The following is a 27778-nucleotide window of genomic DNA, read 5'->3' on the forward strand; positions in this document are numbered from 1 at the left end:
CAGATATTATTTCAACCAAAAAAAAGAGAATAAAGTGTGTTTTCCTCGCCAGAGTGTAGTTTGTGGTCCAGGTAGGTACCCGGTTCTTGGCCTAAGCTGCTCTCTGACCATAAAAGTCAAATTGCTCAACAGATGAACAATGTTGGAGTATGTGGTTAGGAGGAAATCAAATACAGCCAAAGCACTTTGGGGGAACAAACAGCTTGAACAAAATGTATAATGCAATGTGAAGGAAATGGCATAGAAAGCCTGACTCGAGGCTGGACTGAGACCAGTGTGTCGTAATGGCAAAATAAATGAACTAGGCCGTGCATAATAAAAATATGCAGTAGGTCATCTATTATGTTTTAGATTTCTGGTGACAAGCTCAGCCCAAACAACTACCTCCTGTAATTCATCTTGACGCTACCAAGAAATAAATCCTGCCAAGGTATGGTGAACTGGTTATATGGTGTGTGATGTTGACCATCCCCTTCTTTCCCATCGTTGGCTGTAGACTAAAGCTGGATACACACTATACAACTTTTGTTGGCAGATTTCCATTAGATTTACCTTCAACTATGTAGTGCAAGGGCCTGCCTAATTGCATACAAATTGAAAGTGTTTAGGTCTGACCTCATATTATACGATTTTGGCAAGTCTAAAAGAAAATTGTATAGTGTGTATCCAGCTTAATGCTTGTAGCACAAAGCTGATTGAGTGAGGAGTTTTCTCTCTCTTTGCCTGAAGTATTGAAATATGGCAGCCCCACAATACACCAATTACAGGGAATTCTGACCATAACCTACACTGCGTGGTGGTTCTAGCAACACAAGTATGCAATTAAACACAAAGTAGAACAAAAACGCAATTTTTTTTTTTTTCACTTTGGATAAAGCAAGAGAGGGTCATAACCCGTCAGATTTTTTTTTTTTTTCTGGCCATCTGTGTCCTATTGCAGGGATTTCCTATCACTTCCTGTCCCATAGCCAAACAGGAAGTGAGAGGACATCAATACAATTTAAGAGGATTCCTTGGGTCCCAAGTCACTAGAACTAGTGTCTCCATTAGAAAATTTACTTTTTGGGGACAACCCAAAATTTGGGATTTTATTTTACTTTCACTTTTAACGTTGACGATAAACAGGACAAATAGAGAGGATGAATCTTCTTAACTGGGGCATAGTCAGCAATAAAACCCGACATGGGTTCTAATCCTTCTCCACTTTATTTATACTTTAAAGAGGAAGTAAACCCTCCTCAGGAAGTTGTACCTATAGGTAAGCCTATGATAAGGCTTACCTATAGGTACTGTAAATATCTCCTAAACTTGCACCGTTTAGGAGATATTTACCTTTAATGCAGCCAGTGACGTCACTGGCGCATGCGCTCTGAAGGAACGGCTGATCGTGCCGTTCCTTCAGAGCCCCGTGCCGTGACCGTCGGCTCCCGCGCGCGTGCGCGGGAGTGACGTCACCGCGGCTCCGGCCAATCAGATGACCGGATGCCGCGATCCCGGAAGACGGGCGACATGTCATGTCGCCCGTCATACAGGTAAGAGAGCGGCACGGCGGGGGCTCGTTCTAAGGTAAGTATTTCATAATGAGCTAGTATGCGATGCATACTAGCTCATTATGTCTTTCTCTTGCAGGTTGTAAAAAAAAAAAAAATATTTTTAAACGAGTTTACAACCTCTTTAACACTAAGAGCCGGTTCACATTAGCGAGACTTGTCAGGTGACTTGTCAGCCTGACAAGTCGCGCTCCCTCGCGGTCCATTGAGCGCTACAGGACCCGTTCTAATAGGAGCGACACAAGTCGCTCCGACTTAGAAAAAGGGTCCTGTACTATTTTGGGGCGACCTCAGAGCGACTTGCATAGACTTCCATTATGTGAAGTCCCTGCAAGTCGCTCCGAAGTCGTGGTGCAATGTAATGCACAAGTCGCCTCCGAAGTAGTAAGGAGTCGTGTCGCCTCAGTGTGAACCGGCTCTTAAATAGAAATAATTTCCCAAATAGACACATCCTTCCTCTGCACTTAAAATAAAAGAAATTCATTCCACCAGTTCACACCTCCCAATTTAGATTTACAGCATCATTTGTGCACACATTTCATAGTATTGTAGGGCTATTAAACAACTGCAGGCCGCCACTTGACAAATTAGCGAAAATTCCCAGGACAATGTACTGTACACCATAAAAATCACAGGGGGTGTGCTTCACACAAGGTAGCAAACAAAAGAAACCTATATCTCTGTAGGAGAGGCTAACCAGCAACAGGGATTCTATCAGTCATATCACCTTACAATGAGCATCATAGGGTACCGTTTTACTTTTTGGCGTTGCGGAACACATGGAACAACTTCAGTACCTGTCATCCAGACAAAACTCATCAACACAAGAACATTCCCGTCCTAGGAGTACAACCCCAGCGCACTTGGATCACTTTTGTCATTCTATGCTAGCATTTTGGCAGCAGCGCAGATGTATGCACGGTTCGTGTGCTGTTTACACTAATTTTTAGCCATGGTCCCATTGACTTCTATTAGAGCCCATTCAGACTAGCGCGACTTGTCAGCCATGACAAGTCGCGGTCCATTGAGTAGTATAGGACCCGTTCTAATAGGAGCGACACAAGTCGCTCCGACTTAGAAAAGGGTCCTGTACTACTTTGGGGCGACCTGGAAGCGACTTGCATAGACTTCCATTATGTGAAGTCCCTGCAAGTTGCGCCGAAGTCGCGGTGCACACGACTTCACAGGTTGCCCCCCGAAGTCGGATCGCCTCAGTGTGAACCGGCTCTTAGGAAGTGTGTTTTTGCCTTGTTCTCTGAAAACGCACCAAAGATGCAGCACTTTTGTTGTACTTTCAGAAAAGGTGAACCTAATAGAAGTCAATGGGACTGCGACTAAAAACACGTGGTAAGCTGCGCGTACACCCATGGTGCGTGCAAAACGCAGCTCACCAGGATCAACCTGGCCTTATGCAGCATAAATCATTACATGTCACTGCACTGCAGCATGTACACTTGAACAAAGCATCTCTATTTGACATTTCAATAAAGAAAAAAGTAAATAGCACCTTGCGTTGTAGCAATGCAAAGCACTGCCACTACACAATGGACACCAGGCTGGTGTGAACGAGCCCTAAAACCATGTACTCATTAATAGGAGCTCTCCAACTACCCTGCTCTAAAAAAAATTTAAGGAACACTTTTTAATCAGAGTATAGCATCAAGTCAATTAAACTCCTAGATCTGGTCAGTTAAGTGGCAGAGGGTGTCGTTAATCAGTTTCAGCTGCTTTGGTGTTAATGAAATTAACAACAGGTGCACTAGATGGGCAACAATGAAACAACCTCCAAAGCAGGAATGTTTTACAGGTGGAGGCCACTGACATTTTTTCCCTACTCCTTTTTTTCTGACTGCTTTTCACTAGTTTTGCATTTGGCTAGGGTCAGTGTCACTCCTACTAGCATGAGGCAATACCTGGACCCTATAGAGGTTGCACAGGCAGTCCAACTCTTCCAGGATGGCACATCAAAGCGTGCCATTGCCAGAAGGTTTGCTGTCTCCCAGCAAGGTCTCAAAAGCATGGAGGAGATTCCAGGAGGGCTGCACAGGGTCATAGAAGGTCCTTAACCCATCAGCAGTACCTGTATCTGCTCCTTTGTGCAAGGAGGAACAGGATGAGCACTGCCAGGGCCCTACAAAATGACCTCCAGCAGGCCCCTGGTGTGAATGTCTCTGACCAAACAATCAGAAACAGAATTCATGAGGGTGGCCTGAGAGACCGATGTCCTCTAGTGGGCCCTGTGCTCACTGCCCAGCACCGTGGAGCTCAATTAGCATTTGCAATTGAACACCAGAATCGGCAGGTCTGCCACTGGTGCCCTGTGCTTTTCACAGACGAGAGCAGGTTCACCCTGAGCACATGTGACGGATGTGAAAAGGTCTAGAGAAACCGTGGAGAATGTTATGCTGCCTTTAACATCATTCAGCATGACCAGTTTGGTGGTGGGTCATTGATGGTCAGAGGATGCATAGCCATGGAGGGGCCCACAAACCTGTACAGGTTAGACAATGGCACCCTGACTGCCATTAGGTATTGGGATGAAATCCTTGGACCCATTGTCAGACCCTACACAGGTGCAGTAGGTCCTGGGTTCCTCCTGGTGCACAACAATGCCCAGCCTCATGTGGCGAGAGTATGCAGCCAGTTCCTGGAGGGTGAATGAATTGATACCATTGAATGGCCCCCACACTCGCCTGACCTTAATGCAATAGAACACCTCTGGGACATTATTTTTTAGTCCATCCAATTCCGCCAGGTTGCACCTCTGTTCACGTGCTCAGTGATGCCCTGGTCCAGTTCTGGGAGGAAAATGGAAATACCCCAGGACACCATCCGTCGTCTCCTTAGGAGTAAGCCCTGACATTGTCAGGCATGCATACAAGCACATGGGGGCCATACACACTACTGAGTACCATTTTGAGTTGCAGAAATGACATTTTAACAAAATAAGACTAGCCTGCTGCATCATTTTTTCATTTTGATTTTCGAGGCGTCTTTAAAGCGGTTGTAAACCCTATAAAAAAAAAACAAAAAAAAAAACCTGCAAGACAAAGGCATAATGAGCTAGTATGCATCGCATACTAGCCCATTATGTTTAACTTACCTTAAAACGAAGCCCCGACACGGACCCCCGGACATCGATGCGGGCGCTGCCATGATCCCTCGTCGTCTCTTCGGGGTTCGGCGGCTCCGGCGCGCTGATTGGCCGGAAGAGACGGCTCCAGCTCGCTGATTGGCCAGAGCCGCGATGACGTCACTCCCGCGCATGCGCGCGGGAGTGATTTTTCCGGAAAGCTCCCGGCAACTTAATTGAAGGTCCCCCCGGACCTTCAGAGCGCATGCGCCGCTCGCGCGAGCGGCTGCATGCACTGTAAATATCTCCTAAACCGTGCCGGTTTAGGAGATATTATTTGTACCTACAGGTAAGCCTTATTATAGGCTTACCTGTAGGTAAAAGTGTCAAAAAGCGGGATACAACCGCTTTAAATTCAGCCCTCTGTAGGTTGATAGTTTTAATTTTAATCAATTGATGTGACATCCTTTCATTCCTAACACATTACCCAGTCCATATCAGTATAGATATCCAGCATGACATTTCTCCCCATTAAAATCGGATGTGTTTTCAATGTGTTCCTTCAATTTTTTTGAGCAGTGTATTATCTAAATATGTGCTGCATGGAGTATCGTGAATGAAAGTGTCTAAGGCCTCATTTACACTTCCTTCTAATTGTGGGATTTGACCTGCGCTTTTCAAGAACTCTGAAAGCCAATCAGAGCAACCATTACTAAAAAACAAAATGAGTTACCTTTCAGCCCTGTACACACTGTTCAGGTTTGCACTGCTTTGCATCCTAAATTATACCCCATGTCACTTTCTTGCTGCTTCACCGCTTCTCCAAAGCCTCCATAAGGCCCAGTTTACACTTGTACAACTCCAAAGTTGCGCCGACTTTGGAGCGCAACTTTGGATGGGTGCGACTTGGATATGACTGACTTTTACCAGTGATAAAGGACAACTATTGCATTGGGTAACATTCAGGTACATCTTTCATGCAACGTTTGAGGGTTAACAATCAAGTTTTTGGCCCTTAAGTTGCAAAAGTAGTGCATGAACTACTCTGAAGTCGCTGCAAATTAAAGTCGCACATATATGAATGGTTATCATTGGAAAACATGGTTAACGACTTGTCATGCAACTTTGATGTCCAAAGTTGCATGATAAGCCCCACAAGTGTGAATGGAGCCTTAGGGCTCTTTCACACGGTCCGCCTAGGAGGATCCGTGCTGCTCAGCAGGGGATCGTAAACACAGATCCCCTGCTGAGCAGACAGGTGACATTTCCCTCTCCGCTCTGTGTGCGGAGAGGGAGGTGTCAGAGCCCAATGCATTTCTATGGGGGAATCAGATGAGAACGGACCGCCTGACTGCTCTCATCCGATCTGATCCCATGGACGGATGGAAAATAGGGTTTCCATCTGTCCTGATTTCACGGACAGGATCGGATGCGGATGGCAGCGGGTGTCAGCGGACATATCTCCGCTGACATCCGCTGCCCCATAGGGGTGCATGGGGGATCAGATCCGCCTAAAAAACTGACAGGCGGATCTGATCGGATCGCTCGTGTGAAAGGGGCCTAAATGACTATCAGAGCACTCCCTAGGGCTTGTTCCCAACAGGCTTCAACTTGTATAAGGGCAGTGTGAACAGCAAGCTTTTACAAAGTATTTGGAGAGTTATCAGCAAGATTTGTTTAAGATTTTAAAGTACCATTCAGCTACAGTTTGTAAACGTTGAACACCAATCCTAATGGAAGTGTTGATTGCCACTTTTAAAGGAGTTGTAAAGGCAGAAGGTTTTTTTTTATCTTAATGCATTGTATGCAATACAATAAAAAGCCTTCTGTGTGTAGTAGCCTCCCCAGCACCCCTAATACTTACCTGAACCCCAATCTCTATCCAGCAATGTCCACGAGTCCCTCGGCCGTCTGGGACTCTCCATCCTGATTGGATGAGACACAGCCGCAGCACCATTGGCTCCCATGGCTGTCAATCAAAGTCAGTCAGCCAATCTGGAAAGAGAGGGGGCGGGGCTGAACAGCAGCTCTGTGTCTGAATGGACAAAAAGAGCTGCAGGTCAGCTTGGGTGCCCCCATAGGAAGCTGCTTGCTGTGGGGGCACTCAACAGAAGTGAGGGGCTGGTAGCAGCAAAGAGGGACCCAAAAAGAGGAGGATCCGGGCTGCTCTGTGCAAAGCCAACTGCACAGAGGAGGCAAGTATAACATGTTTGTTATTTAAAAAAAAAAAAACAGCAAGACTTTACAATTACTTGAACAAGCTGTTAGTAGGCTTTCAACACGCTTCTAGAAGTGCTGAAGCCTGCTAGCAGCTGGTTTAAAGTGACAATCAATAGCACTCCTTTTAAAATATCTGTTCATCATTTACAAACTGGAGCTGAATGGTATTTTAAAAGCTTCAATAGCTCTGCAAATACTTTGTAAAAGCTTACTTTTAGCACTGCGCTTATACAAGCTAAAGCCCATGTCAAACAGGCTTTAAGGAAAAAAATGGATTTTTGTAAGATCTTACCGTAAAATCCTTTTCTCTTAGCTCATTGACAGACGTAGTCCTCTTGATTAATATCAGATTGGGTTATGCTGCCCTCTACAGGAGTAGGACTAGGCAGAAGGAAAAACGTTCTGGCCACACCTTAGGGGCAGTCCCAGAGGGTATATCCTCTTCCTGTCTGCTGCAGGAAATCAGTTCTGTCACAAAGCAGTGTCAGAGAATTTAACCCAACCCAACTCAACAGTAGAGGGGCGGGTACTACGTCTGTCAATGAGCTAAGAGAAAAGGATTTTACGGTAAGATCTTACAAAAATCTATTTTTCTCTGTCGCTCATTGACAGACGTAGTCCTCTTGATTAATATCAGATTGGGACGTCCCAAAGCAGTGCCACAAATGAGGGGTGGGAACAGAAATCAAAATCCAGAAGGCCCAACCGGAGCCAACCAGAAGTATCAAGGGACTCATCGAGCAAACAGATGAGACCTACCCAACAAACCCTCGAGGTAGACCAACAGTCTCCTCAAACAGCGGCCTGCAGGAACCTTGCGGCCAAAAGAGGCATCTGACGATGCCATCACATAAACCTTATACAATATTGTAAAGGTATGAACCGACGACCAAGTAGTCGCCTTGAAAACCTGAACCACTGACGCCTGATGGCGGAAGGTCCAGGAAACACTAAGCGCCCGCGTAGAGTGCGCCTTAACAGGGAACGGGGGATCCCGACCCTTAAATAGAATAAGCCTATACCACCGTCTGTCTGATCCATCTAGAGATGGTCGCGGAAGAAAAACAGGCAACCCCTTCTTAGGGCCATCCGTGATCACAAACAGTGATTCCGTATTACGAAATGAATCCGTAGTATTCAAGTATACCCTGATCGCCCGAACTACATCCAAGGAATGCAACGCGAATTCGAGGATGACTGGGCTTAGGACACAGGGAAGACAATACCATGTCCTCATTCAAATGAAACTTTGAAACCACATTAGGACGGAAGGATGGATTCGGACGAAGAACAACCTTATCCCTATGAACCACCAGATATGGGGAACAACAGGATAATGCGGCCAGTTCTGACACCCTGCGTGCAGAAGTGATAGCCACCAAGAAGACCACCTTCTGGGAAAAAGTAAGCAAGGGAATCTCCCTGATATTTTCAAAGGGAGGTTTCTGAATAACCGACAGTACCAAATTAAGATCCCAGGGTGGTAAAGGCGCGCGCACTGGCGGAGCCAGGTGTCGCACCCCCTGGATGAAATTCCGCACCAAGGAATGAATAGCCAAAAAGCTTCTGAAAGAAGATTGCTAATGCTGAAACCTGACCCTTGATAGCACTCAAGGCCAGCTTCTACTCAACCCCCTGTTGCAGAAAGGCCAATATTCGGCCCACCGAATAACAACGTGGAGGGAACCCAAGGGATTCACACCACGCAATCTAAGACTTCCATGTGCGATGATAAATCTTTCTGGAAGTCGCTCTTCTAGCTTTAACTAGAGTAGGAATAACTGAAGCTGACAATCCCTTGTCCTTCAGCACCTGGGTTTCAATAGCCAGGCCGTTAAAGCCAGCGATCGTAAAGCAGGATGGAAGATCGGTCCCTGCGATAGCAGATCCTTCCTAAGAGGAAGTCGCCAAGGAACGTCTGCGACGAGCCTGACCAGGTCGGCGTACCAAGCCCGACTAGACCAGTCCTGATCTACCAGGATAACTGGGATTCCCTCCACCTCTATCCTGCGAAGAAGCTTCGGCAGTAACTTGAGAGGAGGGAAGGCATACAGTAGCTGATACTGCCCCCACGGGGCGATCAGCATGTCTGCGGTGTCTGCTAGAGGATCGTGGGAGCGAGCCACAAACCTCCGCACTTTCCTGTTGAGCCGAGATGCCAACAGATCCCATTCGGGGTGCCCCAACGGAGGCACAGTTGGTGGAATACCTCTTGATGAAGAGATCATTCCCCTTGATGCAGAATCTGACGGCTGAGATAATCTGCCTGCCAATTCATCCCCGGAATGAATACCGCAGAGAGAGCTGGAACAATCGTTCCGCCCAACGAAGAATGCTGGCCACATCTATGGCCGCCAGGACACTCCTGGTGCCCCCTAAATGATTGACATAAGCCACTGCTGTGGCATTGTCCGACTGGATCCGCACCGGGCTGCCCCGGGGCTGCTCGATCCAATGCATCAGACAAAGTCTGATCGCTCTTAGTTCCAATACATTTATCGGTAACCTGGACTCTTCCAGGGACCAAAGCCCCTGAGCAGATAATTGACCGAGAATTCCTCCCCACCCGGATAGACTGGCATCCGTGGTGACAATCGTCCAGTATATTGGAAGAATGAATTCCCCTGGCTGAGCATCGGAGACCGAAGACACCAGACCAGAGACTCCCTGGTCCGCTCGCTCTCCTGACTAGACAGAAAAAAACTGATTTCCTGCAGCAGACAGGAAGAGGATATACCCTCTGGGACTGCCCCTAAGGTGTGGCCAGAACGTTTTTCCTTCTGCCTAGTCCTACTCCTGTAGAGGGCAGCATAACCCAATCTGATATTAATCAAGAGGACTACGTCTGTCAATGAGCGACAGAGAAACTGGTTCTCCTTATTGTTTATTTTTAAACTGTGCTTTTATACCTCACTGGCTCTAGAGATGGGCTCAGGCATGTTCAGGGTCGTAGTTCTTTTTAGATCGAATAGTGCAGATGGTCGGATAATGCCTCTGGCGATCTACGTATGCGCAATACTTAAAGTCACTCCGGCGGATCTTCCGATCAGCTGATATGACAACACTGCGCATGCGCAGATCGTCAAAGGCATTATCTGATGATCAGCAAAGCGCAGAGGGAGAATGTAATCATCATATTCTGCCTGGCTTCAAATACACACTTTGACACACCAAAACCTGCCCTGCAACACACCCAAATCTGCCTGTCACGTGATCGGTCAATTTGCACGCATGAGCAGACAGCCAGGCAGAATCTGACAATTACATTCTCCCTCAGCGCTTTTCTGATTGATGGATAATGCCTCAGACCATCTGCGCATGTGCAGATCATCAGAGGCATTATCCGACAATCTGCACTATTCGATAGAACAGTCCCAACCTACCTGCCTGATCCCGCCTGGAAGCAGACACTGCATACCGCTAATCACAGGCAGCGAGACATTTCCAGATCTGTGCAGACTGGGAAATGTCTCCCTGCCTGTGATTAGCGGTGTGCAGTGTCGGCTCCCTGGTGGGATCAGGCAGGTTGGTTGGGATTAGGACCTTGAGCCCATCTCTACTTGCTGCATACCAGTTCCAGGGACTGAGTATTAATGACAGCATTGATGTCTGCACATATAACCATCAGAGCCAGCTCTCACTATTCTTTCCTCACCGGTTGAAATTAGGTATAAATACTATCTTATTATATCACATTAGCTATGATATCAGCAGCGTTTTTTATTGTTTACCTGTAGTGCCACAGAAACGAACAATCAGTAGGCCTTTCTGGCAGTATCTTTGGAAGTAAATCATTTCCAGTTAGCTCTCTGAGCCTGAATGCCCATGTCCAGGAATCCTCCACATCAACTGTGCCCCCGCCCCCTTGTTTGTCATCCCATAGCCCAATGCCACCCTACAGGGCTTCTGCTTCGGGCTCTGAGATGGGGGTGGGGCAACTGCCAGAGTTTAGAGATACATCAAAGTTAAAGCACAACTCCAGACAAATTGTTTTACTTTGTTCTGGATGGATTAGGGAAAGGTTGCAGGCTATTTTTATTTATTTTCCTTTTTTTGTGTTCCTAGGCCAGGTTAACTCTGTTGCAGGTGTGAGAAAGCGTGTAAATCAACATAATACCACACCTGCAAGCGCCCGCAGGCAGCCCAAAAGCACTGCTTTTATGCAAATGTGTGGGGGTACCATTCTTGCTAATGGCACCCCCAAGCATCTTTAAAAGCAATACGTTTTTGGGTGCGGGAAACTGCGTAGTGCAAAAACACTATGTCTGTCTGAGCAACTGCCATGCCAAAAAGGTGCAGGGACCTTTTCCCTGCGTTTTCCTGCATGTACAGCAGCCAATTCAATCAAAATAGGCTGCTGTGCCCCGCAATCACGAGCCACACAAAACATGACAGTGTGATTCTAGTCTTATTGGGGAGACGTCCTCTCATTTCCTGCTAGGACAGGAAGTAATGAGATTTTTTTTAGCAGAGTGAGGAAGGATTCGAATTTCTGACAATAGAGGGGAGCCCAGAATGGTTCGATCTGCACCTCTTGATTACCCTTCTCTCACCCCCCCTCTTCTTCTCCCTAACCCTCTAACTTGTTCACAGAATACATGGAGTTCTGTGAATGGACAAGAGGAGAGGAAAGGGATGGTAAATGGCAGGATCACCATACTATATGAGAGCTGCAGCTTTCTCAGGCACAGTGCAGTAAGGCAGGCCATAGACCACGGGTTGAAGGAAAGAAATTTGCACAATTCCCCCATCAACACAGACTGTGTTGACAGGGAAATCCCTCCTGCTGAGCAATTGTCTTCTCCAAGATGGGGGGTGAAAGCGGTCAGGGGGGGAAGCCGTCCCCACTGGGATTGGACAGTGGTCATAACTAGTGACCAACTTCAATCAACTTAATACATTCAGCCTGCCCATTAGACATTAATGGCTGTGTTGTTATTTTGAGGGCCATATGCATGTAGAAAGAAAGCGGCACTTCCAGTCTCAGGAAAGTAGAAACTTGAGTTTTATTTCTTCAAATCAAAAAGTCCAACATCGACATGTAGCAAGACAAACAGGATAGCAGCAAACGCGTTTCACACCATGTGCTTATTCATTGTTATTTTGAGGGGACAGCAAATATACACTGTAAGAGCCCATTCACACTAATACGACTTGTCTGGCGACTTGTCAGCCTGAAAAGTCGCAGTCCATTGTGTGGTGCAGGAACCGTTCTAATAGGAGCAAGACAAGTCGCTCCGACTTAGAAAAAGGTTCCTGTACTACTTTGGGGCGACCTGGAGGCGACTTGCATAGACATTCATTCTGTGAAGTTCGTGCAAGTCGCGCCGCACGCAACTTCACAGGTCGCCCCCGAAGTCGTGCCGCGTTGGTGTGAACTGGCACTTATACAGGCTGTACACTCACTACTTTACATTGTAGCAAAGTGTCATTTCTTTAGTGTTGTTACATGAAAAGGTATAATAAAATATTTAAATAAATTTAAGGGGTGTACTCACTTTTGTGAGATACTGTAACTGCTCAGATGAACAGCCATGATTAGCTGATGGGGCTGTCAGCCTTCCATTGCTTTCAGTGGGGTTGCTTTCTGCAGCTAGTCGCTGGGAACCCCCCTGGGTCTCTCACATGTATTTTCTAATGGCCCCATTCACATGTGTAAAAGGGACTGTAACCAATTCAGCCCCCGACCAATTCTGACACTTCTCACATTCATGTAAACATCTACATTTTTTTTGCTAGAAAATTACTTTGAACCCCAAACATTGTATATTGTTTTTAAAGCAGAGGCCCAAAAGAATAAAATGGTGGGTGTTGCAATTGTTTACATCATGCAGTATTTAGGCAACGTTTTTTCAAATGCAATTTTTTTGGGATAAATACACTTTTTAGTGCACACAAACACAAAATAATATCCAGTTCTTTTGTTAAAATATAAAAGAGGATCTTTCGCTAAGTAAAAAGATATCTAACATTTCACACTTTAACCACTTAACGCAAAGTGACGTAGGGCTACGTCGGCAAAAATTTGCGTGGTTATACCGGGGTGATGCCTCTAGCTAGAGACACCGTCCCGGTACCGTTGTTTAGAGCCGGCGGTCGGCCTTCCGGCGGTAACGACCGATGTGGCTTGGGAGCCGCTCGGTCGTTACCCCGGCGAACGGGAGGGGACGCCCCCCCGTCGCCTTCCGTGGCTTTGCCCGGGTCTCCCGTCCCACCAGGAGACCCGAGCACCCAGCCGGCACGTCCGCCAGCTGGATGGAGTCCCGATCAAAGCCGGAAGCGGCTTCGATCGGGTCTCCGATGACGTAACCTGGAGGCGGCGTCCATGACCTCACGTCCCGGTTACTCTGCTGCTAAAGGCGGCAAATTTAAAAAAACAGTGTATTCAAAAATGCCGTTTTTGGCATTTTGAATACATTGAAGTGTAGTGGAGGGGTCTAGGGTCTTTTAGACCCTCGATCCCTCCATAAAGAGTACCTGTCACTGCATATTACTGTCACAAGGGATGTTTACATTGCTTGTGACAGCAATAAAAGTGATCAGATTTTTTTTTTTTTTTAAAACTGTGATAATGTTAAAAAAAAAAAAATAAATAAATAAAAAATAGGAAAAAAACATTTTTAGCCGCCCCCATCGTCGTTAGCTCGCGCACGAAAGAAAACGCATATGGAAGTCGGGCCGCAAATGAAATCGCTGTTCAAACCACACATGTGAGGTATCGCCGCGATCGCCAGAGGGTGGGCAATAATTAAAAAAAAAAAAAGAGCTACACTCTAACTCTAAACTGGTAACCGTTAAAAAAATTTAAAGCGTTGCCTATTGAGATCTCTATTGACCGTAGTTTGTCGACATCCCACGGGTGTGCGCAATTTTAAACCGTAACATGTTGGGTATCTATTTACTCTGCGTGACATCATCTTTCACAATATGCAAAAAAATGGGCTAACTTTACTGTTTAATTTTTTTTTAAATGCAGTGAAATGTGATTTTTCGTAATTTTTCCCAAAAAAAATGGCGCTTTAAAGACCGCTGCGCAAATACCGCGTGCCAAAAAATATTGCAATGACCGCCATTTTATTCTCCATAGTCTTTGCTAAAAATATATCTATAATGTTTGGGGGTTCTAAGTAGTTTTGTAGGAAAAAATACTGATTTTAACTTGTAAACAAAAAGTGTCTGAAATAGGCCTGGGGCTTTAGAGTCGGTTCACACTGGGGCGACTTGTCAGGTGACCTGGTCGCCTGACAAGTCGCCTTGCGTCGCCTGCCATAGATTAGCACAGGACCCGTTCTAATAGGAGCGACACAAGTCGCTCCGACTTAGAAAAAGGGTCCTGAGCTACTTTGGGGCGACCTGGAGCGACCTGCATTGACTTCAATGATATGAAGTCCGTGCATGCCGCTCCGAGGTCGCGGTGCAAAGTCGGGTCGCGCCTATGTGAACCGGCTCTAAGTGGTTAAAATTGCCGATGCTAGTGTAACGGCGACAAACTACGGTACAATAAATTATCCATTGGGGAGGTTTTAAAAGCCTCTACAGGTTACCAGTTTAGAGTTACACAGGAAGTCTAGTGGTAGAATCATTGCTTTCATTTTGACGTTTGCGGCGATGCATTTGCCTTTGTGCGTGAGCACGGAGGGAAAGGGGTGCTTTTTTTTTTTTTTTTTTTTTTTTTACAACTTTAGGCTCCATGCACAGTAATGCATTTTTCATGCTTTTTGCAGAAATGCATTTCATTTTTTTTAACATGGGTTCCTATGAAACACGTTGAAATCAATGCTTTTTTTGTGCCTCTGCGTTTTTGGAAAGGGTTAGGAACTTTTTGTCCTGCAAAATGCAGTGTTTTGCATGTAATAGACTTCAATGGACCCGCATTCAAAATGCAAGTATTGCGTTTTTTCAGCGATTTTACATTTTTAAATTTGCCCATCAGAAAAGCATAAAAAAAAATTTAAAAATGGCAAATCGCTGTAAAATTGCATTAATAAAAGAAATGTGGAAAGCACAGCAAAAAGCACTACAGAAATGCTCAAAAGCTACATGCATAGGTGTGAATCGAGCCTAATTGCCATCACAAGGGAGGAAAAAGATCCCTTGTGATAGCATGGGCAGTGACAGGTAATCTTTACTGAGAGATCTGGGATCAATTAGACCCCAGATCTCTCCTCTGCCTTTAAAAGCATCTGATCAAACCAAGATAGGTTTGATACGATACTTGCACGGGCCGGTAATGGCTTGTTTACATTCGACCAAAACTGGAAGTGACAAAATACTCGTTACTTCTGGTTGATCAGAGAAGTTTCGCTTCTCAGTCATCTCTATAATTAGCTGGAGGAACCGCTAGCTTCAGTCCCAGGCTCCCCAGTGGAATGGGAAAGCTCAGGATGTAAGAGCGATCCATCGGCTAATTACCTGCTAAGACCACTTTTACATTAAAGCCTATCACCGCCTGAAAAAAAAAAAAAAAAAAAAGAAGAAGATACCGGACAAATGCCTGGAAGGTAAGGCCTAGAAAAACAAAATGCAGGCCTATTAGACCCCCAGATCTCTCCTCTGACCTTCAAAGTAGCAGATCAAACCAAGATTGACAAGCCAGCAACAGCTTGAAACCCTTGTTGATTCCGGTTTCTGACATCACACAGTGGGAGGAGCACCAGTTCCTCTTACTGTTTTCGGGAAAGCCAATGCTACCGGTTGTATACTTACCAGGCTCCCCTGATCAGATGGAAGAGCCTGGTAAAGACAGCTGCGGGAGGGGGTTTGGACCCCTTCTGCCACCTGTAAAAGTAATCCAGCGTCTGTATAGCTGCTAGGATTGCTTTTACCATGTAGGGAATTGCCAAATGTAAAGAATGATACCAGTATCATGGTTGTAGCCTCAACCACAATCCTAGTATACCCACTTCAACAGGATGGAAGTGGTTAATTCAGGGAAAGCATTAAAAGCAAAACTAAACCCTCCTATACTTTTCAACCATAGTAGATGCCATCTTAGCCTCTGTTTGCCATGGTGCTGCACATGTGATCAGGTATGACTCCAGCCATTTGATGGTTGGACAGTTTGGTTGAAAGCACAAGCAAATGTGACGATTACATTCCTGTCATTCCTGGAATGTAACTGTCTTTTGAAACCGTTAAATTGACGGGTTTAGTTCCGGTTTAAAGTTAAAAAAAAAAAAAAAAACAAGGCTTTAGGATCACTTTAAAGTGGAAGTAAGCAATCCACTCATTTTCAGCCAAGGAAGCTGCCATCTTGGCCTCTGTTTAATCTGCAACTGCCATGATGCTGCACATGTGATCAGTTATACCAGCCATTGGATGGTTTGACAGTTTGGTTCACAGCACAACCAATGTGACAGCAAGCATTTCTGGCATGCCGGGAATTATAACCATTTTTTTGAAACAATCAAATCGATCGGTTTGCTTCGGCTTTAAGTTTGTAAAGGCATAAGATTTTTTACCGTCATACGTAAAAAAAACCTTCTGTGTGCAGCAGCTCCCCTAATACTTACCTGAGCCCCCTCTCGATCCAGTGATAGCTTTGCCTCTTCGAAGACTTGCACTCCTGATTGGCAGTAGCAGTAACCACTGGCTCTTGCTGCTGTCAATCACAGACAGTGAGCCAATAAGGAGATGGAGGGGTTGGGGCCAAGCCGTAAGTCCATGTGTGAATGGACACACAGAGCAGCGGCTTGGTTCGGGTGCCCCAATTGCAAGCTGCTTGCTGTGGGGGCAATTAACAGGAGGGAGGAGCCAGCAGTGCCGGTGTTCTGCCAGAATACCCTACCCTATCAGAAAACCATACCTCCGTCATTTCCAGTTGCAGATCAGCTGTGGCTTCGTCATGCATCAGCTGTAGCCGCGTCACAAGTCCTACTGCGCATGCGCGGACTAGGTAGGGAATTTTGATAACATTGCAACGAGTCAGGCAAAAGTCCTAGTGCGCATGCGCACCAACGGGTCAGGCCGTGGCATCTCTTATAACAAACATGCAAACGATCTCCCTGCCCCACACTGCACCGGCCCGACAATGGGACAATCCTATTCCCTACCCCCACGCGCATGCCCACTGTCCATTTGATAGCTATGTGCCATTGTTGGATCGGTGCAGTGTGGGGCATGAAGATAGGATGGATGTCTGTTATAAGAGATGCCGCTGCCCGACCCGTTGGTGCGCATGCGCACTAGGACTTTTGCATGATCCGTTACGATGTTATCTAAATTCCCTGCCTATTACGCGCATGCACACTAAGAGGTGTGACACGGCTACAGCTAGTGCATGACGAAGCCACAGCTGATCCGCACTGGAAATGAGGGAGGTATGGAATTCTGATGGGGTATGGTTTTCTGATAGAACACCGGCAAGGGACCGGAGAACAGAAGGAACTGGGCAGGTATGTATATTATGTTTATTATTTTAATGGAAAAAAAAAATAAAAGCCTTTAAGGGCTGGTTCACACCTACATGCAGTGCCAGAAAGGTGCGTTCCATGCGTCCTTCCTGCACGGTGTTCAAAACGCACTGCCTTATTCATCTGCTGCAGATGCCAATACACTGTTAACGGCATCGCAAATGCAATGCGTGTGTGGGCACTAGATCGCGCACAGTAGTGCAGTACCACGTGCTTTGGTGTAATGCATTTTTTTCAAAAGTACTTTTTGTACAATCTGGTGCACCCCACTCTGCAGGGCAACGCAGATTGCGTTCCTGTGCAATTCTGGTATGAACCAGCCCTAACACCAGAAAATCGGTGCAGCAGCTTTATGGAACCCCTCCAATGTGCGCAACTGATGGCGGCTATCAGACACTGCAGTTCTGGTGTAACCCATCACCCGATCAGTTACATAGAACAGCTGACTGGGGATGCAGCCAGTGTGTGCGCTCAGGGTCAGCGATTCTCCTTCATTCTGGCCGCAGGAAATCAGCCAGTTTATAAGCGTTAAGGCCCCTTTCACACAGGCGGACAGTTCAGATCCGCCTGTCTGTTTTTTTGGCGGATCTGAACGGATGCCCCATGCATCTCTATGGGGCATCGGATGTCAGGGGAGACATGTCCGCTGACATCTGATCCGATCTGTCAAATCTAGACGGATGGAAACCCTATTTTCCATCCGTCCAGCGGATCGGATTAGATGGGATCAGATGAGAATGGACAGACGGTCCGTTCCCATCCGATTCCCCCATAGAGAACAGCGGGGACCTGACAGCTCTGTCTCTGCATACAGCGCAGAGACAGAACTGCTATCTGATCGATCCCCCGCTGAGCTGAGTGCGCCGATGGACTCCCCTATGTGAAAGGGGCCTTATACTGCGGCGTGGTTCTGCATCCTGAAGGGAGCTTTTAGCGGGCACAGAATGCAGCAAACTATCCGCAGATAGCGGTGTGAACTCAGTCTTAGCCCTGGTTCACATTGATGCTACTGAAATCGTGATTGTTCACTTGAAGTAGCACCATTTCAAAGTAGCAGCGCGATATTAGGTGGTACTTGAAAGACATCTGTCCAGCTTCATTCACAGATGTCTTGTGAAGTCGCACCTGAAATCGGTAAAAGTTGTGCATAAACTACTTTTACAAATCTGTGCGGTGCAGCAAAGTTGGCGTCGCACCGATTGGAACGGTGCCATTGCCAGCAATAGGCTGCGACTTGTTAGGCGATTTGACCTGTCACTCCAACGTGAACGAGGGCTTAGGGTACATTCACACGGAGAGAAAAAGGCAGTGCGTTTCACATGGTCACATGGTACACATACTGCAACATTTCGGAGCCGAGCAGGGCCCCTCCGTCAGACAAGTGACTTTGCCATCACTTGCCTGATAAAGGGGCCCTACGTGGCTCGGTAACATTTCACCATGTGTACCGTTTCACCATGTGAATAAAGCGTTGAACCCTTTTGAGGAATCCTTGGTGTGCTGATGACATTTCTACACTTTAATTGTCTACGGTTTCCAGCCGGTGGTCATTACAGCACCCAGAATTATACCAGCCAATATCAGGAACATGCGTGTGGAGAACATTACGCTTGGACCTGTATGGGTAAACACATGAACTACTTTTTGTAAATCTGTGCGGTGCGGCAAAGTTGGCGTCGCACCGATTAGAACGTTGCCATTGCCAGCAATAGGCTGCGACTTGTTAGGCGATTTGACCCGTCATTCCAACATGAAAGAGGGCTTAGGGTACATTCACACGGAGAGAAAAAGGCGCTGCGTTTAGAAGCGTATTTTCTCCAAGAACATAAGATCCGGTGTAAAATAACCCCTGAAGTACTCGTAGCGTTTGTGCGTGTAAAATCTGCAGACGTGTCCTATTTTTTTTCATGTGTGCGACTAAGTGCGGCGCACATTTTTGGATGTGGGTACGGACTGATTACTATAAAACTATCTGCTGGACACATCCAAAACGCAGCGCTTTTCCTGACCGTGCGAATGAGCCCCTCCCAGCCAATCACAGCATACCTGGTAATAAAACCATTGTTACAGATAAGCAGCACTCCTCTGTGCCATACAAGTCTATGGCCTACCTGCTGGGGCTCATTCAGATATCAGGGCCCCTGTATAGATCACCTCATACATTGTATACCCCCCCCCGTCCATGGCACCCCCATTCCCCGCCATTCCTCACCCCTTCACCACGAAGAACGGATCCTCCATGGACATGGCTGCCTCACCCCCCCGGGTACCGGGCGCCCTTCTCTTCAATTCTTCAATGGGATTCCCCGGTCAGATCCCACACCCGCACAAAACACACAGCTCGGAACGCCCCGAAATGACGTCACTTCCAGGCCTGCCTGTGTCTACAGAGCTGTGTGATCCAGGCCGCCTGACACCGAGCATGAGGCCTCCCCCTGACACAGCCTGCCCCCTCATCACTGTGCCTGTGTGACTGAAACATTCCCCTCCACACACTGACATGGCACACAGTACAGGGATGTGAGGGGAAAACGCATATACTATACCCCCACCATGTAGACAATGAATATAATAAATCTCTATATATAATAAAATGCATTTTTGTCCCACTGAGAACAGGTCCTTTTTCTTCATGTCATGCAAACAGGACAGGAAGTGAGAGAAAATCTCCTCACACTTCTGGAAATACCCTCCTAAGGCCTCGTTCACACGGGTATACTGAGGTGTACGCCAATGGAGGGCTGTGTTTACCCATACAGGTCCAAGGGTAATATTCCCCACACGCATGTTCCTGATATTGGCTGGTATAATTCTGGGTGCTGCAATGACCACCGGCTGGAAACCGTAGACAATTAGAGTGTAGAAATGCCATCAGCACACCAAGGATTCCTCAAAAGGGTCCAAAGCTTTATTCACATGGTCAAACGGTACACATGGTGAAATGTTTCCGAGCCACGTAGGGCCCTTTTATCAGGCAAGTGATGGCGAAGTCACTTGTCTGGCGGAGGGGCCCTGCTCGGCTCTGAAACGTTGCAGTATGTGTACCATATGAAACGCACTGCCTTTTTCTGTCCGTGTGAATGTACCCTAAGCCCTCCTTCATGTTGGAGTGACTTGTCATGCGATTTATCAGGTCAAATCGCCTAACAAGTCGCAGCCTATTGCTGGCAATGGCACCGTTCCACTCGGTGCAACGCCAACTTTGCGGCACCGCACAGATTTGCAAAAGTAGTTCATGCACTACTTTTACCGATTTCAGGTGCAACTTCAATAGACATCTGTGCCTGAAGCTGCACAGATGTCTTTCAGGTAGCACCTAATATCGCGCTGCTACTTTGAAATCGTGCTACCTTAAAGCCCCGTACACACGCACAGATTGTTGGCCAACTTTTGTCCAGTGTTGTTTGTTGGTTGAAATGTGCTCTAGACTTGCAATGGACTTTTGTTGGCCAACAAAAACCAACTTTAGAAGTGATGTCATGTGATGGTTGACTTTCCGTGTGTTTTTTCTTCTCTGAGCATGCCCAGTCTTGCTCATCTGATTTTTGTCTGCGAAATCTGTACTGACTGAGGAACAATCGGCCGTTCTTTGTTGGCCAACAAAAATTTTATAGCATGCACACCAGATTTTTTTCGGCCGAAAATTCGCAGTTGGTTGTCGGAAGCATCATACTAACAAGCCTACAATCGGCAGATCGGACGTTGGCCAACAATTTACGGCCAACAATCTGTGCGTGTGTACGGGACTTAAGTGAACAATCACGATTTCAAAGTAGCATCAATGTGATCCACTAAGACTACACTCCCCTGTTAAAATGTCAGGTTTCTGTGATGTAAAAAAATGAGACAAAGATAAATAATTTCAGAACTTTTTCCACCTTTAATGTGACCTATAAACTGTACATGCCTGACGAAAAGGGTCCTGCATGACTCCAAAACGTTGCACTTATCCTGATGTGATCCCTTTGCAATAAAAAGTTTCTTTAGACTGCTGTGCAAGATCCATGGTGTGCTGGCGAACATGTATGTTTATCTATAAACTGTACAACTCAATTTAAAAAGAAACTGAAATCTTTTAGGGAGAGGAAGAAAAACTGAAAAACGAAAATAATGTGGTTGCATAAGTGTCCACACCGTCTTATAACTGTAGCTGTGTTCAGAATTAGGAAATCATATTCAAGCTCATGTTAAATAGGAGTTAGTACACACCAACCATCAGTGCCTCTGATTAATCCCAAATAAAGTTCAGCTGTTCTAGTAGGTCTTTCCTGACATTTTCTTAGTCATATCCTACAGCAGGCATGTCCAACCTGCGGCCCGGGGCCACATGCGGCCCGGAACCCCAGGCAATGCGGCCCACTGACCCCTGACAATTTTTTTTTGCTGGGGAGGAAGGAAGTCGAGTCGGGGGCATGGCCACAGCGGCTTCCAACTAATGGTAGGCAGAGGCTGCCTCCAGGGGAGGGTTGAGGCGAGCAGGTGCAGTGTTTCTGACTCCTACCACCATGACCACTTCAAATCACTGAATGGGTCATGGTGGTTAGAGTGTTCCTTCAATATCTCTCAGAAGAAGTAAACCTCTGTATACTGATTCCATTTCATTTGATCTTCAGTGACATTACCAAGAACTGGACAGCACCCCAAAATTGATGAAAAGATGAGAAGAAAACTGGTCAGGAAGGCTACCAAGAGGCAGACAGCAACATTAAAGGAGCTGCAGGATTATCTGGCAAGTACTGGCTGTGTGGTACATGTGACAACAATCTCCCATATTCTTCATATGTCTGGGCTATGGTGTAGAGTGGCAAGATGAAAGCCTTTTCTTACCAAGAAAAACATCCAAGCCCGGCTAAATTTTGCAAAAACACATCTGAAGTCTCACAAAAGCATGTGGAAAATGTGTTATGGCTTGATGAAACCAAGGTTGAACTTTTTGGCCATAATTCCAAAAAAAATGTTTGGCACAAAAACACTGCCCATCACCAAAAGGACACTATACCCACAGTGAAGCATGGCGGTGGTGCAGCATCCCACTCAGGACACGTGGGAACTGCAAATGTATTATTTCTTTGTCATTGCTATATTTTGCATGTGCATTGCTACACCTGTTTAATCCCTGTTCATAGGCTGGTCAAGTGTGCTTCATACTTCCCACCACAAGATGGGGATAGCACCACCCTGGGATATCTATCCCAGCTCAGGTTTATCTGTGGTCAGTTGTTCAGTTCAGGAAGTCAGTGTACACAGGAGAGAAGCACCATGTAGAAGGTTAGTGAAGGTCAGTCCAGAGAAGGGACAAATTGGAACTGCTAAAATCAAAGGGTAAAAGCCACCAAACAGCAGCAAGACCTTTGAGAATAAAGGTGAAGGATTCCTTAGCCACTGGCAACCTCACCAAATTTTCACTGGATTCAAAAGGTACCAGAAGCCAAATCACTTACAAGTAAGCATTATACTGAATCACAGCCTGAGTCAAGACCTACCAAAACCTATTAACAGTGGATCAGCAGAATTCCTCTATTTACCCAGAGACTGTATTCTATCTGGATGTTTATGCTGCAATCAAAACCAGTCACAGTAAAAGTTGTGCGTTGTATCCTACCACTGTCTACCTCATTCTTCACTATTGCTATTACAACTGGTTGTACCACCATTAACGGTACTGGCGTCACGACAAATACCATCAAGGGACCCAGCCGCCACAAGCACTCTAAACACCCCTGTCATCACGGGCACCTCAACCACCATCTTGGCTGGCGTTTCCCTATCACAGAGCGTGCCCGGAGGATTTCGTGCTGTCTTCCTCTTCACTGTGCGACCAGCCCAGGGAGGCTTTCTGCTAACCGTGAGTAAACCGATGAACTGTATTATTGCTGTCTCTCATCGGCCCACCGTGCACCTCACGTGTCGCCCCTGTGGTTCTGGCTCGTCGCATAAAAATTTGGCGTCACGAACAGGATATTAACCCCTGCGCCTTATCTAAAAGACTGTCACATCAGAATAAGCCCCTTTGCTTTATTGAGAGACTGTTTACTTATTGCACACTGTGTGGGGCCACAGAACTGTTTAAACTGTTTCAAAGTCGCATGGAAGTGTTATCCCAGTTATCAGCATAAAAATCGCAGCATCCAAAGAGAGGAAATCAGACATTGGTGTGTCAACAAAACTGCTTGCTGTATTTGAATTGACTGTTTCTTTTCACTTAAAATGGCTGCCGGAGACCTTCTTGTTTAAAAATTTCTGCGCCATCACTGTGGATAAGTTAGTGACACCCCCTGAATAGCGGGAAATTTTGGTGCCACCCATTTATGCAAAATTGTCCGGCCAGTCCGCCTTACCTTTGCTGTGTCAATCCTGGGAGGAGAGTGTGACAAGCGCACGCCCCAGAAGTCACGAGACTTTGCATGCGAGCAAAAGAGAAAATAATCGCATTGCTTGCCGTCCGAGCAGTAATCGCAACCTGTCATTTGCCTCTACTAACTATAAGCAGCACTAATAGCAGGAACTCTGCCAGAGACCCAAAATCAACATTGCTGCAGCATTGTATTCAGCCGACATTAAATTCTTAAAGGGCCATACACCCGCAAGACAGCGGTTGCCCATAGCAACACCGCACAAAAAGTGTCTAAAAACGCATTTGACTTACCTAACTATAATTCACCTGCTGTCACCATGTCTGTGCAGGAAGATGACGTGCAGCCTGACCTCAGCGGACCCCCTGCAGCAGCTGCAGTCGGTCCCAGTGCAATACCAACCGCTGCAGCACCAAGCTTAATGCCTTTAACCATGCCTTATTATTTTGGGGCCCCCTGGTTCCCACGATATTCTGGAGAAATTCATACTTTAAGGGACTTTAAAGAAAAAATTCTTGCTGTGTTCAGATTGTACCCTGTATCCTCAGAGCAACAGATGGAGATTCTTCTTGCGCAATTGGAAGGAGCTGCGCTCAGAGAAGTGAAATCTTGGCCGAGCTCAGAAAGAAAGACCATGGAGCAGATTTTTGAACGTCTCTACACCACCTTTGAACCCAGGACCGTGTCAGAGGTCAAGATGAGGTTCTTCAGCAAGAAACAGCAATCTGGTGAGTCACTCAGAGATTTTGCATTATCTTTGCAGGAATCCCTTAGAGCTGTTATCCAAGTAGACCCCCGTGAGGCAGAGAATCAGGACAAAACCCTGAAAGAACAATTTATTGAAGGCGTCCATACAGACAATCTAAAGAGCCAACTAAGAATGTTAGCCGCCCAACATCCAGGAGCTACCTTCTTAGATTTTAAAGAATTAGCTATCAGCATACTGGGAAAAAGCCCACCAACAGAACCTGTTAGATCTGTTGAAGTGCCTTTATCACAGCTGGTTACCCCTGTAAAGTCTTTACCTATAGTCAGTCAGACAACCCAAGCTCCAGTTCCTGACGCAGTTGCTGCCTTGACTGAGCAAGTCCATTTCCTGACTAAAAGTCTGGAGAAAGTCCACCAAAAGTTGGAACAATGGGAGAAACCATTAATGCTAGAGGATGAGAAACCTGTGTCCAGAAGACTCTTCCCCTCTAATTATAGAGAGACTTATTCCAGAAATTCTGGCGGACGCCCCCCTGACCGCACTAGTACCCCTAAGCGGCCAATCTGCACATACTGTCACAAACCAGGCCATACAGAAGCAACCTGCTGGCAGTTAAACAGGGAAACCCCCGAGGCCAAGGACCACCCCTCGGGAGGTAAACCAATAGGTCCAGAAGATCCCCACTGGATGCCAAGATATGTTGGATCCCGTCCTGAAGTGACACTTCAAATAAATGGAGTTCCTTTTGTTGCCCTAGTTGACACCGGATCCCAAGTCACCACCATCCAACAAGCAGCCTTTGAAAAATACTGGGATCAAAATCAGCTTACCCAGCCTCCAGAATCCTGGCTGAGTCTCATAGCCAGTAACGGCAAACCCGTACCAGTCCATGGTTATTGGGAACCTACCATTCAAGTAGGAGGAACTACACTACCTCGACAAGGCCTTATTGTGGTACGAGTCAGAGACAATAACCCTAACCCTCCAATCGTCCTAGGAATGAATGTCCTCAGGAACTGTTATGTTGAGATGCTAGAAGCCTTGCACCAGTTAGTGCCTACTGCCTCTCCTGATTCTAAGAAGGTTATCCAACAAACCATCCGTGTACTAAATGCGCAACAGAGATTCACCAACGAAAAAGGAGAAATTTGCTGTGCCCGCATCCGAGATAAGCAACCTGTGATCCTCAAACCCAACACCGAAACTCTCTTGTGGTGCCGAGCTGTAGTCGGAATTCAGGGTCAAGACTACCAAGCCCTGGTAGAGCCTGTTGTTTTGGAAGACTATCCTCTAGTTAGAGCTGCAAGGAGCCTAGTAACTGTCTCTGAAGGTAAAGTGCCTATACGACTCCTAAACTTGAGTGATAGCAGTGTAACACTAACAAAACACCGTCCTATCGCACAGCTAATCCAAGTCACTTTTCAAGATGTCATCAGTGTGGCTACAGCTACCACAGAGCAAATTACCAAGAGACAGAACCCACAGGACCAAAATGTAAACACATCCTGGTGGAAAGAACTTCATGTGGGAGATGCTTCCACACCAGCAAACCAAATTGAGGGAGTACTAAAAATTGTGAAGGAGCTTCACCGTGCCTTCAGTAAGCATTCCACAGACTATGGAGAAGTGGATATCATCAAGCACTCCATCCCTACAGGTTCACACCCACCGATCAAGGAAAGATATCGGCCTATACCACCAACTATGTACCAATCAGTAAAGCAAATGATCCAAGAGATGAAGGACTCCAATGTCATTAGAGACAGCCATAGTCCATGGGCTGCACCTCTAGTCCTTGTCCGTAAAAAGGATGGTAACATCAGATTCTGTGTGGATTACAGAAAAATTAACCAAATCACCCACAAGGATGCTTACCCTTTACCACGCATAGAGGAATCTTTGACAGCTTTAGGATCTTCAGCCTACTTCTCTACCCTTGATTTAACCAGTGGATACTGGCAAGTACCAATGGCACCTGAAGATCGTGAGAAGACTGCATTTACCACCCCTATGGGCCAATTTGAGTTCAACTGCATGCCTTTTGGACTTTGCAATGCGCCCGGAACTTTTCAAAGATTAATGGAGCGTTGCTTAGGACACAAAAATTTTGAAACCGTCCTGTTGTACTTGGACGATGTCATCATCTACTCCAAATCTTATGAAGATCACTTGAAACATTTGGCCGAAGTTTTTCAAGTCCTCATTAAACATGGACTCAAAGTCAAACCATCTAAGTGCTATCTACTGAAGTCAGAAGTCAAATACTTAGGGCATATTGTAAGCTCTGAAGGTGTTAAACCGGATCCAGAGAAGATAGCCGCAGTTCGAAATTGGCCTACTCCTACTACAGTGAAAGAAGTGAGGAGTTTTCTCAGTTTCGCAGGATACTACAGACGCTTTATTCCTCATTTTGCCCAAATTGCGGGGCCAATACTAGAACTTCTGAGAGGACATCCTAAGAGGTACCAAAAGTCTCCAATACCAGTTGAATGGAACACAGAAAGAGAAATTGCCTTCCAGCTCCTGAAGAAGAAGTTAACAGAACCACCAATCCTAGGCTATCCAGATTACCAGCAGCCATTTCATCTTTACACAGATGCTAGTAAGAAAGGTCTGGGAGCTGTCCTGTCGCAAGTACAAGAAGGAAAAGAAAGAGTTATTTCCTACGCTAGTAGATCTCTTAGAGGTACTGAAAGAAATGACCAAAACTATAGTTCCTTCAAATTGGAATTCCTCGCACTCGTGTGGGCTGTTACAGAAAAATTTAAAGATTACCTTGCCGCAACACCATTTGTGGCCTTCACAGATAACAACCCACTAGCACATCTTAATACCGCTAAGTTGGGAGCTAGACATATGCCGGTTTTCGGTAATTCGATATATCGCGGTATTGCATAGCCACGGTATTGTTATTGTGGCATTTTTAAAATACCGAGTTTCTCTGTCAAGTCTGCCTGACTTGTGAATTGATACATTTCAGTGAGCTGGATGACTCATTCACTCACTCAGCTAACACCTTTCAGCATTAAGTCTCCTAACTATAAACAAAAATGATTACATTTGTATCTTTTCCTTCCCTCTGCCAGGGAGAAAGGAAGTTTAACCTCTTAAAGACTGGATCTTTTTCTGACACTTGCTGTTTGCAAGTTAAAATCAGTTTTTTTTTTGCTAGAAAAGTACTTAGAACCCCCAAACATTTTATATATTTTTTTAGCAGAGACCCTACAGAATAAAATGGCGATTGTTGTAATATTTTATGTCACACTGTATTTGCGCAGCAGTCTTTCAAACGCAATGATTAGACTTTAATGAATAAAAAAAAAAAAAAAAAACGTAACAGTAAAGTTATCCCAATTTTTTTTTTTTTTGTTACACAGAGAATCGTGAGAGAATCGTGATCTTTATTCCAAGCTAAAAAATCGTGATTCTCATTTTGGCCAGAATCGTGCAGCTCTAATAAA

The 27778-nt window shown here is 46.0% G+C and overlaps 1 protein-coding gene across 1 annotated transcript in view; it reads right to left on the reverse strand.

The window, feature by feature from the left end:
* STX6 (syntaxin 6) overlaps nt 1-19622 on the reverse strand; it is a 56090-nt gene extending 36468 nt beyond the window's left edge. The window contains exon 1 of the mRNA XM_082264782.1: nt 19468-19622. Within this exon, the coding sequence (XP_082120908.1) occupies nt 19468-19502 (35 nt within the window). The 5' untranslated portion in view covers nt 19503-19622. The remainder of the gene's footprint in view (nt 1-19467) is intronic.
* Between the last annotated feature and the right edge of the window lie 8156 nt (nt 19623-27778).

Source organism: Pelophylax lessonae (genome assembly GCF_965119305.1).
Source record: "Pelophylax lessonae genome assembly, chromosome: 8".
NCBI classification, from domain to species: Eukaryota; Metazoa; Chordata; class Amphibia; order Anura; family Ranidae; genus Pelophylax; species Pelophylax lessonae.